A 15,344-nucleotide genomic window follows, 5' to 3' on the forward strand; every position below is an offset into this window, starting at 1 on the left:
TTGTCACCATACAATGGGTTTTATAAATCTCAGTTGCCAGAATACAGCAAAAAATACCTCAATTTCTCTCTGTTATTTACAGACATTATTGAAAATGCAATATTTTGAAAAGCAATATTCCCCAAAGATTTGAAAACCTATTGATGTGACTTTATGTTCAGTATAGACTGACTCGCAATAAATAGATATTAGTTTAGAAAAGATACATGTGGCTTTGAAACTGAATGAAACCCTCTGCCTAAATAAGAGATGACGCATGAAATTACTGTGATTCTCTTTTAAAATATAAACAACTGGCAAAAGCACTGGCAAAGGAAAATCCTAAATTGGATTGAAAAACTGTGTCTAGACATTGACTGCTTATGCACCAAGCATGTCAAATGCCCTTTTTGTCTAATTCAGATTCTAGAAGAACATTCATGCGAACATTCTTGCCCAACATATATCCCTGAGGGAAGCTTATAAATAAGATGTGACAATACTCCTAAGATGTTTGAATATACATTAAAAGACAATGGCAGAGGAGGGGAAAGAGAATCAATTATGAGCTGAGTGGTAGAGGAAAGGATATATGAGGAGAAAGTCATCTCCAAAATAGGACTGGCAGGAGCATTATACTCAAGTAAAAACTAAGTAAGATGACTGGTGTGACCTCACCCTCCTTTTTTATCATCCACTTATCTTCTTTTTTGTCTGTGTCCGTTTTTTGAAGGGTGCCCAATATAGCTAGTAAAGCCAGTAAAGAAGAATTAATCTAAAATATGACAGGGGGAAGCTATTTTAATGTAATCAGATCCAGAATAATCAAAATGGTATGTAAGCATTAATTCATTGCTTGTGGAGTACAAGCTAAGAAGGACAGAGAGTTAACACATCATAGTACTCTGAAGCTTTATTTGGCTGCTTAAATTATCAAAGTATTTTTTGACCTGTGAAAAATGAGAACAAGATTCCAAGCATAAAGGAAATTAAAAAGACTGGGATTAATGTGGGCTTGGTAAATACTGTAGCTGCTTTGAGCTAGCCAAAGGTAACACTGTAAGTGACATATTGCAGATGACCACACAGACTGACAGTAATGCCTGCTATTAAGTTACAAGATAAAATCCTTTTCATTAACTCTGAATGCATCTAAACTATCAATGGACTGTAGTTAATTATTAAAAGACAGCAGCCCTTTGAGAGAGGTTGATTTAACGGTGGGAAGTGTGCTGCTCATTTGCTATTCTCTGTACTTCTAGCTTCTTGTATGTTGCAGGCTTTCTTTCATTGAAATGTATAGGGTCTCCACTACAACTACTGACTACTGTCTACTGACATTGTCAGTCATTCCGCTATAATTTTACGTTTTCAGAAGTTTATAACTCAGCCATATGCTTCCCTTTAGGCCAAAATTTTTATAGGAAAAAGACTGTTCATAAGTTATCAAAAATATATTTGACCAGTTTTAGCCCCCGATTCTTTAATCTAAGCATGTGCTTAAATCCCATTGATTTAAAAGACGTCCGATAGACTATCGGTTCATATGGTGCACTATGTCCTATTCATATTGTTTTATTTAATTTTTAACATGTTTTTAAAACTCTGATTTGGAACCTTGGCAGTCCTTTTGATAAATAATATCTATTTTATAAATGGGCCTTTTGTTTTTCATTTTACTTATTACATGAGGGTTAAAACAGTCTTAACTAGAGTTGTGCTTGAACCAGACCACCACATCTGAATACCTCCAGACTCTAAGAATTCATGTCTTGTTCAGAATTTTGCTGCTGGCTGCTTTTTCAAAAATGCGCCAAGACAAAACCCTAAATCCAAGTGCAGGAAAAGGTTTGATCCCGATCCAAGCCCAAACTTTATTTATGAGGTTTATCTTTAGCAATCAAAGTTCAGATATTTAGCTGGGATAAATCAACATAGCTCTACTGGGGAACATGACAGATAGTCAATAACAGCTATTTCAGAGCTATTACCCTATTTTCTGTGTTTACTTTTTTAAATGATCCTGGGTTCCAAAACAGAATATAAAGCTAGGTGTGTGCTGTAATACCAAGGAACAGGTGGTTTGAGTTAGGGACAAATTATTAGCCATAATTTTATATTTTCTTATAGTTGTAGGTAGAAATCTTCCAGTTTCTGGCCTTTAAACCACAACAGTAATATTTATACAGTATAACTAATTAGAAATAAAATCTCATTTAGAAAAGTGTCCTCTCAGCAAATGCATGGAGCATAAAGAAATAAGAATATAACTGTTATTGAGCACATATACTGCTGATTTTCACTGCAAAACAATATTTTTAAGGTGTCAAAATAATTTCCATGTAAATGGAGATTTGTACGCGTCCTTTAAGCATCTGTTTGGGTTTTTTTCACCAAATCTTACAGAAAATAAAGGACATTTTAAAGACTTGCTACATCAAAAAGAAATGCAATGATTATTGGGGAGTGACAATAGTTTCACATGCATATCAAAAATGAAAAAGGTTTCAGTGACTCCTCTTTCATTAAACATACTAGTAGCAGCAATAATAGTTATTTATAAATAACATTTGCTAAATCAATGTAGTAGTGACAGCTACACGCAAAGCAAAGGATATGCTTAGGTCAGATTCTTCCCTTGCCACCATACAATAGTCAGAACACTGAAAAGATATTTTAGTCATACTAGGGGTGGCATATGCAAACCCCTTTCTATAAACAGTATGGAAGTAACTACCACCCTGCTCTAGATCTGAAAATGAGGGCACGAAGTAGTGGCTATGACAGTGGCAGAAAAGAAGAGAGAGAATCAGGTGGATTGGTCCAATTAAAAATCCTATACCTTGGAGAATGTTTGTAGTGCCCCAACTCCCAATAAACCTTGGAAACTACGAGGGATACATGTAGAAGGCAGCCACCTGTTTATGCGTGGAATTTTTGGCAAACCCAAACCTCATGAGTACACATCAAAAAACTCTGCAAGACTTTGGTGGCTTCTTCAAAAGATCTCAAAAACTCCTAGGCAACCAAGCTCTTCTTTTGTCTAATAGTGGTTCTGGAAACTCCAAATGGAGATTATATACAGGAGGTATCACCAAGAGACTTCAGCCTTTTGCCTTTGTGTTAACAGAGCATTCATCTCAGACAACTTTAAAAGTGGGGAAGAATTTGTATACTTCTTATTAAACTTATCTTACACCTTGATACTGGGACCTTTTGGAGGTCAGGGAATATGCAGAGGGATTTTGCTGGGCTTTCCATAACTGAGAAGAACAATTACTGCAGTAACTTCCAGGTTTATATTTCAGGGAGATGGTAGTGCTCCCATAACTGAGTGGAGTAGAAAGCAAAAACAATATCTGATTATTAACCATGTTTGAGCTGCAGTAGTATTTTGCTTAGGGCAAGTGCCATGGAGAAAAGGTTCCACTTACAGATCTTTGTGAAACAGTAACTTTGTGAATGATAGATCTGTTTCTTCCACAACTGTATTCCTTTAGCAGGTATTAACTATAGAGGATTCTGTCGTATGTACAACTTTGGTGCAAAGAAGATTATTTAACTAGCTTATTTTTAGGATTTAATAGCTGTTGTTTTTAGTCTTTTGTAGTGATCCTGCATCTGTACAGTAACAGGTCTTTGTTCCAGAAGGTATCAATTGTACAAAATTCAGGTATATTTCCTACTTCCTCCTACACTTATGCTTGTGTAGGAGGAAGTAGGAAAAAAACATATGGAATATCTGTAAAATATAATTCAGTTTACCTGTGAGAGTGCTCCAAGAATGATGATGGTGGTGGGATTACATTTCTTAGGTCTGTCTTCAGTTGTTTAAAGATTTATTATCTGTCTTTCTTAAGTATTTATAAGGTACCTATTTCTTTCGTATTGAATTATCATGTACTATATCTAGTATTAACTACATGGTTTAAGTCTCTTTCCAAGTTTCTGACTCTTTATGTACCTTCTTACCTTCCATTGGTCAGAGGAAAAAGTGATTTTGGTCAAAATAGTTTGTAAGGGGTAAAACTGATTCAGTTACGCCTTTCTGCACCAGAGATGTCAGCCAGTGGAGATGCACTGCAACAAACACTTAGCATAGGCAGAAAAAGCCTGTTAAGCTGTACTGGAATAAATCATGGTTTAAATTGGTTTTGCCCTTCTATATACTAAGGATTTGCACAGGTGCAGCTCCCCCTGTTCTGGCCCTTGATGGTGTAACTTGAGCAATTCTCCCTGTAGAAGAAGTCTTAGTATCTCTGTCTCAGTACTTCTTGAATTTTTTTTTTTTACCTTCCTTATGTCACAACACTGGTCTCTTGCAAAGGGGCATTGTTCTTTTCTGATATTGTCAGAATGACACTGTAATCGCTCTCAGAGAGGCTCAAAGCCAGAGATCTTTAATAATTTTCTACTCAGATAAAATCCTACTCCCTTCAATGAGAGTTTTGCTAAGTAAAATGTGAGTCCTCAGTCATTCTCTATTACGGCTGCACTCAGATCTGGCCCTTCTCTGTAGAATGGGGAGAGGTTAGATTCCTCTATGGCTCCATCCCTCCCTTGTTGGTACCCTGCAGAAAGCCCTCCACAGGGACCGCCGATACACACATGGGGAGGAGGTGAGCCAGAGACAAAAATGGGGACTAGGAAGGGCAAGCATCATTCATTCATGAAATCCTAAAGGGGATTTATGCTGTAGAGGTCATGCTGTACTGTGGAAACCCCTTTTGTGGGTGATCACAGGAAGAGCCACATGTGGAGTATTGCCAAGCAACATGACCCCGTTGGAATCTGCACTGTCTGGGAACTCGAGGGGGGCAAGACATCCAAAAGCAAGCCTTGAGGCACAGGACTTCCTCAGAAATATCCCTGGTCTCTGGTCATTCCCAAGATTCATGGGAATGAGGCAGAACCCTCTGCTTTGTCCTTTGGGGGAGGGAGTGGGAAATCTAGCTTTCCTTGTTATCCATCTACTAGGTAGAAAAATTCAGATGAAACACCATGGGGAAGTCTCACAGAATTTTCCTCCCACAGATCCCCTGTTTGAGGTCAGTTCTACAAGACAGGACAACACTGGCTAGAGTAAGGAGCTTAGGATGTGATCCTTATTGTTTATCACTTTTATTGGCCTTTAGCACAGGCACCTTGGGTGACATTCTGGCCCCACACAAGTAAATGGCAAAGCTACCACTGATTTCAATTAGGCTAGGATTTCGTCCTTTGTCTTTTATTTGCCTGTGAAGCACCATGTACACCTTTGGCACTACATAACAAATAACCGTTATTAATACATTTTAAACAGCTCTCTTAATTTTGTTTTGATATTATTGCACACTTGAACTCCTTATTTCTTCTGCTTAAGCTGTATCATTCCTGATGGAACTGACAAAATAATTCTTGAGCAGTGATTTGAATTTTAAATTCTCTCTTTAGTTTTCTAGAGTGGACCTGCAAGTACCCTAGCAGATCCTTTTTTGTTCTGAAATGTAGTTGACTCGCTAGTCTGTTTGTAAATTCCCTAAGCTGAGTAGTCACGGGAAGGCTGTATTAGAGGGCTCACTCTCAGTGGACTCTTTTTGTGAATAACATTAAGAAAAGCTCTCTATTTATTCAGGTGTAAATATACTACTGTAATTGAGCCACTAGTTCTGTCACTTTCAATGTAATGTGGCTACTTCTCCTAATGGAGTGATTCTTTATGGTCCATTGACCATTCAATCCGGTCAACAGTGTTATAGCTTGTTGATACCCAACTTTCAGCTTAATATTGCTTTTAAGAATGAGCCAAAATAAATTAATTAAATCTATTTGAAATGAATGCTGAGCAGTGGAAGAGCAACATTTTTCATCCTACCCAGAAATCATAGCCATATGATACTGTGATGGTGAGCGAGTGCTGTTTGTTTATACCTGACAGCAAGTAGTTTTGCACTGGAAATTAACAGATTAGATTTAATCATCTATGAGTAGCACCAAAAATAAAAATACTTTGCACTTATCTGTAGTAACTTCAATAAGGGGATCTCAGAGCTTTGAAGATACAATAATACATTTAGAATTGAAGCACAGAAAAATATTTAATGACTTCCCTAAAGTCATACAATAACATCTGTGGCAGAGCTGGGACTTGAACCCAGATTTTCTGACTCATGATCAGGCTCCTTAAGTAAAAGACTATTCTTCTTCTATCATAGATTTCATGGATGAACAAATAAAAGTTGGTGCCTTTTAATAGGACTTCTACTTCCACATTTGGACTTTCCAATCTGCATTTAGGCTTGTAAAACAAAATGTTTGCACCCAAAGTATCTGTTTGGGAGATGAACTATGAGATTTCAACACCCTACTAGAGTGCTTATATTTCAAAATTTAGTCTTTCTGTTATTAATATCAGGAGTCATTTTAAGCCTACTTTACTGTAATTATTGAACTCTTGTTAATGCTAACCACAACTGTGCTTCAGTTCTCACGATATTTTTAAAACAACAAACAGGTTTGCTTTCTGCCCTTATATGGCAATATAGCACAGTGCACTTTATCTGGCATATAAGCTTCAAATAGAGTAATTTATAATGAAAAAAATATGTATTCGCAAGATAGTGTCCTTTCTCATAACAACTTGTAATTTCCCCCCCATTCATAGAAGGAAACTATCACAGTGAGATGATAGAGAGATGATAAGAATGAGATGAATACTTCCTTTTTGATGTACATTACTATATTTCTTCTGGTTAGATACTATTTGTCACTATTGTAGACTTCCTATTGATAAAACATTTTAACCATCAGTTCAAGTGTGAAGATATTTACTGTACCAGCACACACTGCCATTTTAGATGTCAATGCTCTCCTATTTACAATCACTTTGCATTACAATTTGTATCTTTTACTTTCTAAGTTCTGTTCTGGCAGGTTAAAGTATCTTATCAATATAAACTTTTCTCACCCCCAACAAGACAATGCTTTATTACACACCTGTACTGGACTGAACAATTCCAGAGTCCACAGTTTGCCCCAGAAGATCATATTGGTTCAGTCGAGAGCCATCTTCAGCCACAACCACAGACCTTGCTGGTTCCCTTGTCCATTCATACACAACCTCCGCTCTGGTATAGGCATCTAATTTAAAAGAAAAATATTTCATTTCCCAGCCTTTTACATTATATTGCAAAGGTAGAGTACTGCCTTTTAAATTGGAGAGGAAGAAATCCACCTCTTCCCCATCCCATTCCTGATATTGAAAAGCCTGAGTAGATCAGACTTTGTGCAGGAAACACCAAGGGGGGATGGGACATGAAATCTGCATCCCCTCCTTCATGGGCATGCCATGGACCACTTCAATTTTTCTAGATTCCAGACCATGATGAGAGACAGCAGCTAGACCCCTCTATATCTATATGCATTGTGGGTTGGATCCACTGGGTCCAAATAAACCTCCCCCAGCTAAGCCTCAATGGTCTCCTCTTTGTCAGCATGATTAGAACTCTACCCTCTGCATGGACACCCCATCTGTAGACCACCACTCCCCACTTACCCTGTTTTATGAGACTTAAGTGGCATAGAGGCCACAAATTCATCCAAGCCCAGACAGGCCTCCGAGCTAGACTATATTATCAATTTGTATGCAGCACATTGGGGGTGTAAATATATCTTGCACTAGCATGACATGCACTAACTGTCTGTGTGGACCCTTCAGAACACTAGAGTGCTTTGATCTACCCCGCTTTGAAATTAGAGTAGATCAAAGCACACTAAGGAACTTTTAGTGCTTGGCAGTAGGGTCAGCATAGACAGTGCATGGCAGGCTAGTGTGGGATAGATTTACACTCCAGCTTGGCATGCACTAACTGCTCATATAGACAAGCCCTGAGACTGTCTGGGCTTGGATGACTCTGAACTATGCTGAATATATTTTTCTGTACCTGCTATCTCTGAAGAGTGCTGAAAGTGCTTATCCTTGTTCACACTTACTTACATTTATATACTTGACAAAAAGAAAGAAAACAAGCTTTGCATTTCACTATAGACTCTCTTCTAATTCTCTGCAATCCAGTTTAAGTCTAGTATGTTACATAAATGAATCAGTGGTATTGCATGTTCCAGTCAAGTATTTGTTTCCTGTAATGACTAGATCACTAACCAAGAATCAAACTATATGTGACTATTTTTTCTCTTCATGTTGTAAATGATTCATCCATCATTTTTCCTGGTGTAGTTTTCTGCAATCTAATGGACCTCACTCAGAGCACTTAGTGTGGGAGCATGTCTGTGCAAGTTTGGGAGTGGCAAATGGCTAGGAGAGCCTGGGCATCTTATTTACCTGAACTCACTTGTGGGCTTATAGTTCACTGTATCAGTACATAAGATGTACTTGGAAGCTGAGAAGATGGAGTTGATAGAGAGTGGTGATAAAAGGAATTGTATGGGGTTTGCTCCTGCACCATTAAAGTAAAAGGGACCGTTGCTATTTGTCAGTGCACTGACTTCCACGGGAGTTGGATCAGCCCTTAATAGTGTACATTATTTCAAAGTAACAATGTAAATAAGTGGTAACTTTATTGGAAACAATGGTAAATGCAAAATCATGTCCTAGTAACTGTGCAATAATTCATACATGCAAACATTTTTCCATTAATCTATATCAGCATAATGGAAGGGTGGAAATATTATTCCTCAGTTGCAAGCACTCTACTGATTCTGGAGTATGAGGACAGGTTAGAAGCCAAGGGCCTGAATTTCAAAAGTGCTGAGAACCCAAAACTCAATTAGAAGTCATTGAGCATTGTAGGTGCTCTGCTCTTCTGAAACAGTTTGTATTTTCATATAACTACAGTATTACAGATTCATAGAATCATAGAACCATGGGGTTAGACGAGACCGCAAGGGTCATCTAGTCTAACCCCCGCCAAGATACAGGATTTGTTGTGCCTAAACCATCCAAGACAGATGGCTATCTAGCCTCCTTTTTAAAACATCCAGTGAAGGAGCTTCCCCAAACTCCCTAGGCAGTCTGTTTCATTGTCCTACTGTTCTTACAGTTAAGAAGTTTTTCCTAAGATTTAATCAAATTCTGCTGTGTTTTAGTTTGTACCCATTGCCTCTTGTCCTGCCCTCTGTGGCAAAAGAGAACAATTTTTCTCCATCTTTTTTTATGGCAGCCTTTCAAGTATTTGAAGACCGCTATCATTTCCCCCATTAATCTTCTCTTTTCTAAACTAAACATACCCACTTCCTTCAGCCTTTGCTCATATGGCTTGCATTCCATCCCTTTGATCATCTTTGTCGCTCACCTCTGGATCCTTTCCAGTTTCTCTACATCCTTTCTATACATTGGTGACCAAAATTGGACACAGTACTTCAGCTGAGGCCTAACCAGTGTGGAGAAGAGAATTGTCAGCTTTGGTTTCAAATTCATTTTGTGACGTTTTCCCCCCAAGGTAGAGATGCAGGTATTAGATAAATGACAACGGATGCCCTATGCCCTTATTACCACTGCTGCTTTCCTGAGTGACATTGGTTTTGTATGAATGGAAGATGTTAACTGAACTGACAATCGGATTTTATGCATAGAGGTAAGGAGAACATCCACCTTTCTGATATTGTTCTTGCCAACATATGTCTTTCTGTTGTTCCAGAAGCCTCTTAAGCATTTGTTATAAAGTGCCCCAGTCAACTGGAACCTCCTCCTGCTTAGGATGATATTTTGGTAATATATTTTAGCTTTGGAGAATTTACTGGCCTTAACAACATGGGCAGAATCCATGGAATATATGTGCCACCCCCCTTGCTGTGAGACCTTTCTGGAATCAGTTCCAGAAAGAAGTATATAATGATGGAGGAAATGAAAAAGCTTTTGTCCAGCACAATTCAATACAGACATTGCTGGGCAACCACTGCTGTAGCAAGCCATTAGCTATAATAATAAGATTTTAGTTTATGGAGTGGCTTTTGTGACCATGAGAAGCCGTTATTCAGGCTAATATTCTCTTGGGCCCATTCAGACACGTTGTGTGATTTAGTCAAAATATGCAGTGTTGATGGTCCATGAGTATTGAAATATGCCTCCGACCTTATGGGTAAATGTAAGGCCTGGCCTCACTTTTCCTGAGTGTAAATCTCACCACAGAAAACTATGGTCATGTTTAGCCTTCTTCCCACCTTCATGTGAATATGAAAACCCATTTCTTTTCCAAATAAAAATGACCTGGAAACTGTATCACTCAGCTGATAACATGGCAAAAGATTTCCAATACTCTTAGATAATTCAGAAACTGCTTAAACTAATATACTAATAATGGAAATGAGACTGCATCATGAATGCATTCTGCTCTATGTATGTGTGTTTAAACCACCCAGGCTTGGGTATCAGCAAGGTAAATAGAAGAAGAAAATTTGAGACTCAGGGAGACAATGGGATAATAAACTAGGCTTTAACTTCATAGTATGGCTGGCCAGAAAACAAGAATTTTGTTTCATGAAAAGTTTAAAGGTTTTGACGTTTGTTTTCATTCCATAATGGAATGAACCAAAGAGCTTTTACATTTTTTTTCTGAATGTTATACCCCAGAACAGCCAATATTCAGGGTAAAGTCAAACAAAACAGGGACTTGAACCTGAGACACCCGCATGCAAAGTGAGTGCCCTAACTACCAGGCTATTGGCTATTTTGAGATCTTGGTTGCCCTCATTTTGGCCAGAAAACCCATCCTAAACCTTAGAAACTGATATATTTTTGCTAATTTTGCGGGGGGGGGAGGCTTGATAAAACAGCATTTTCCTAGGGAAAAACATTCCATCAAAAAATTCTTAACCAGTTCTAATTCTGAGACCTCAGCTCCAATCTTAGGGCCAAATCATCCTCTTTGGGGAAATGAACTGTGTAGCATACTGGAAACTGTCAACGTTTTCTCCTTATCATGCCATTTAGGAAGAAAATGTTTGCCATCTCACCCCCAGGGGATTCACCTTCTTCAAGAAACAGGTAGTGATTTCAGCATCTTAATGAAGACTGGATCACCATTAACTGATTCACATAGTCTCTGCAAGGTTGGTGTTGAGATGATATTGGATAGATTAGCTATAACCTTTATTCATGCCTCCAAAACTACAAAAGCCCAGTCTCCAGGGAGCCTCAGAGCAGCAGAAGCGGAATGATGCCAGGAAGGCAGCACTCCCTTTCTCAGAGGAAATTCATTTTGTTCCCTCAAAAGTGATGCCATTTGTTGTACGTTTTACAAAACAGTCAATATATTTGATAGTGCCTTGCACAAGAGTCCAAGACTGCAGTAGCAGGGCTGTTAAAGTTCAGTGTGTGTTTTGGTCATGGAGTTTTGTAAAGGAAGCTTGGAACATACCAACTCACATCATATCTGGCTGCGAATAGCAGTACTAAGGTTTGACACTTTTCTTATTGAAGTCATTGGTAAAACTCCCATTGACATCACTGCACTATCCGACCCCTACTCCCTATTTAGTTAATTTGAGGAGCAATCATACACACTGATGATAATAAAAATAATAAATTTTAAGAGTATAGGGCAGAGGAAACATGATCAGAGCCATAAATAATACATCTAAAGATATCTTTGTTTTGTTTTAATTTTGTATTTATATTTGTACATGCATTCATTTTATCTATCCTGCTTCCATCCTTATTTTGTTTGTATCTACGGAGAATTCCTTTCCCGTTTGCTTGTGAGAACTTGCCTTGTACATCTGAAAATCCAAACACTTAGTAAAGTAAGAATAGCCTAACCTGGACTTGTGTAACAGCCAGCCAGAGAGAGCCTAGACTAGAATAGAGAGTCTTTAAAGAACATTTAAAACAAATTTAACATATTTGGTAGGCTCCCTGATACTTCAGTTCTCTCAGAACACTGGTAGCCATGTGCCCTATTATACTTGGAGGTTTTATTTATTTTCTTCTGTTTCACAGGAGATAGTGAGAAATGTTTCCTGGAAGAGCTGAAAGAAAGTTTGACATTCAAAAGGTATCAAATTCTCGCCAGCTGCACTCAAAGTTTCTAAGCTTTTTATTCTCTGAATCCCATCACTATACAAAATTGTGTGTAGAAGACTGGTAGCTGTCTAGAGGCAATACATCAATCCTTTCTTAGAGTAAATATAGGGCCATTCATTTCAAAGTAAATTATCACATTGTCTGGTACCCAGTGAGGAATGAATTGAATGAATAATTATTCATTATCAGCGAAAAGACCCATTTCTACTGGAAAGAGAAATAGCCATTGAGGAAACAATTTGTATCCTATTAAATGTTCACTCATTTTGTCTTTTTTTTCATGTTGAACTGGATGAAATAAACTCCTCCTGTTATTTTTTCTGATCCAAGCACTTTCTCACAATTCAGCTTTTTGATATGTGTACTTTAATAAATTATTTTAAAACAATATATTTATCTGCAAAATGGGAATATTTGTGAGGGATGACTCTCAAAAGAATCAAGAGTTTGGTCTCAGCCAAGATGTTTACCTAAACTGAACCTTTTCAGAGAAATCCTGGTCCCATTGAAGGCAGTAGCAAAACTCCAATTGACATCAACGGGGTTCAATTTTCAACCCATAAATCTGCTAATCTGAGCTAGAAATCTTGAAAGAATGGGACTCTCTCATGAGATTTGTAAGGTTTTTATCTCCAGAAGTGCAAAAAGATCACCTTTTTTTCATTATACCTCTGCTTTAGTTCCAATTTTTAAAAAAGTAATAGGAATATTTGCGCACCTTAGAAAAGAATTGATTTGTATTTGATTTCAAAAATGCGCAAATTGGGGGGGGAAGAGGTTCACTTTTATCTGAATCAGTTCATTCATCCATGGATCTATATCACTGATCTTACTTATTCTCAAACTAAAATTCAATTGCAGTCAAGTTTAAAGTGGGTTTCTATATGCCATGCTGCAACTACATCTTTGGAGCGTAGCCATTTATCTCTTTGGCTAATGCCTAGACAAGATGTTGGATTATATTTAGTCATGTAGAAAATGTTCATTTTAAAAAAAACTGGAAAGATTGAAAAAATACAAGCTTTTATGTTTTTAAATAATCTTCTGATCTGATGTGAAATATTTGTAAGGTGGCCTTAAAAGGGGGAACCTGAGTTAAAAATAAACTTACAGCTTCCAAATTTCAATGGGCAAGCATGTGCATCCATTGGAAAGTCTTCTAAATGCATTGGACATTCTGCTCTCACAGTCAGTCTACAATGGATTCATAAGCAAAAGAAAAGATTATAGCTTCATGCAATTAACAAACAAAATTATATATACAATTATATAAAGGAATATTTAATAAATACAATTATAAAATACATTTGCTAAGTGAGTAACAAGAGAAATCCAAAGAATTATTGTCATATTCACAAACTTCTAAAAGATGGTTTGGAACAACTTTTTAAAAATGTGACTTTTTTTTCAGTCTTGCTGTAAATCTTTGCTCAGCTCTAGATGTTGCTTGACTGGCCTGAAATCTTCCACAAGTCTTCTAATATTGTTTAATTTGTTCCTGAAGTCTTTACATGGGCAAAATTCTCATTGACAATAATGGGAGTTTTGCCTGAGTAATGCGAGTATAAGGACAATAATGGACAAAATGTTAAAGAGCTTGTTTAGTTTCCTCTTCAGTAGCTTTGTGTTTGGCCAATTATCCAGTTATTTAATATCATCAGCCACAGGCATCATATGTTACAAAATAAGCCTTCATTTCATATCAAAGATGTTATACAATATGGACCTGATGCATGGCCCACTGGCATTAATGAGATGCTTTCCACTGAGTTCAATGGTCATTAGGCCCTCTTTTTCTAGATGTCTGCCTCAGTTTGGAAATGAACCTAAATCAATAGATTGGTGCAAACATTGCAGAAAAGTTGACAACCTAGGAAGAATGAACTGGTAGAGTAGGTTTGAAAACAGACTTCCAAAGAAAGTTTTCAAAATTATTTTCTTTGGTAGTCCACATTAAATGATTCCTGAGGCCACACAGAAAGTTTGAACACCCACTTCTTAAATCCCAATGGACTGTTACAGTGAACCTGAAAAAGAAATGTAGTTCTGTAGATGCACTTTGCCCATTTTAAGCACGGTTCTTTAGAATGTCCAGTACCAATTTGTTAAAGAGATGTATTGGTGATAATGTCAACCCAACAGAGTGAGACATTCATTTTATATATATATATATATATATATATATATATATATATATATATATATATATATATATATATATATATATATATATTCATTATATAATATAGGGCTCAGACATTAAGAAATTATATGAAGCTGCATACTCCTTACTCGGACAAAACTTCCACTGCTTTCATATTATATACTTCTGTAATCTCTCAACAACATAAACACTTGGGGTAAAATCCTGGCCTTATAGAAGTGGTTCTAATGTGGTTTGGGGACTGAAATTTACTTAAAACAAAAACCTTGTTACTGCATTGGCTTGGGATAAATTCAAGCTAAGCTCCTGATTGATAAAAATAAAGATTTGATTGGCTTGGATGCAAAAATATTGCTCAGTAAGACAGGTAAAATAGAGAAGGCTTATGACAACAGGATTTATATTGTCCGTGAAAAAGTCAAGCACCACACATTAGCAAGGAAAGGACAGTAATAACTGAATACCATACAGAGATTGCATGCCTGCACTTTTACAAATAAAAGGTGAGGAAGACAGAAATAATAATGATTAAAAGGACATGTTTGAACAATGCACTGCAAAGTGGTGCTCTTATATATTAGGTCCCTAACATCCAAGATTTTGGGGAGACAAGAAAAATTGACCTAAACTTGTATCACTGCCAGATGAAAAGGTCCGACTCCAGCTTAGACAGTATTGAAAGATGTTTCAGAATAAATTGAACATATTTGACACGCTCCCAGGAGCATGGAGATTTGGATTTCTCAAAACACTGGGGACATCTGTCTCCTTTTTTATCAGTTTTAGAGGTGTTAAAAGAAATCTTAATACTCACACAAGTATCAATCTGACCAGCTTGATTAGTCTAAAGAATTATTTTATACTTTGAATCCCAGTAAGACAAAACCTGTAGACTGGCAACTGTCTAGATGCCAAAAACAGGAATACAAGCAAACAAAAAACAACAATATTCCTTTCCGATTGTTTGTTATAAGGCTTTTCAATCCAAAATTGTTAATCTTTGTGTTCTATAACAATGTGTGGAATGAATTGGTTATTTACTTTGCTGACTAGTATTTAGAACAAGTTAATAATTATCCAAATTCTTCATGAGTAGAATGATACAGTTGTAATAAAAAGAGTAATGTCTATCAATGAAACAACGTGTTCCCCAACATTTTCACGAATTCTTCAGACCACTTA

The 15,344-nt window shown here is 37.0% G+C and overlaps 1 protein-coding gene across 1 annotated transcript in view; it reads right to left on the reverse strand.

Annotated features, from left to right (window-relative positions):
* GABRA1 (gamma-aminobutyric acid type A receptor subunit alpha1) overlaps positions 1-15,344 on the reverse strand; it is a 49,756-nt gene that overhangs the window by 15,293 nt on the left and 19,119 nt on the right. The window contains exons 5-6 of the mRNA XM_065408964.1: positions 13,110-13,192; positions 6,955-7,098 (exon numbers count right to left, since the gene is read on the reverse strand). Coding sequence (XP_065265036.1) covers positions 6,955-7,098; positions 13,110-13,192 — 227 coding nt within the window. The remainder of the gene's footprint in view (positions 1-6,954; positions 7,099-13,109; positions 13,193-15,344) is intronic.

This window comes from Emys orbicularis, chromosome 8, assembly GCF_028017835.1.
Source record: "Emys orbicularis isolate rEmyOrb1 chromosome 8, rEmyOrb1.hap1, whole genome shotgun sequence".
Lineage (NCBI taxonomy): Eukaryota > Metazoa > Chordata > Testudines > Emydidae > Emys > Emys orbicularis.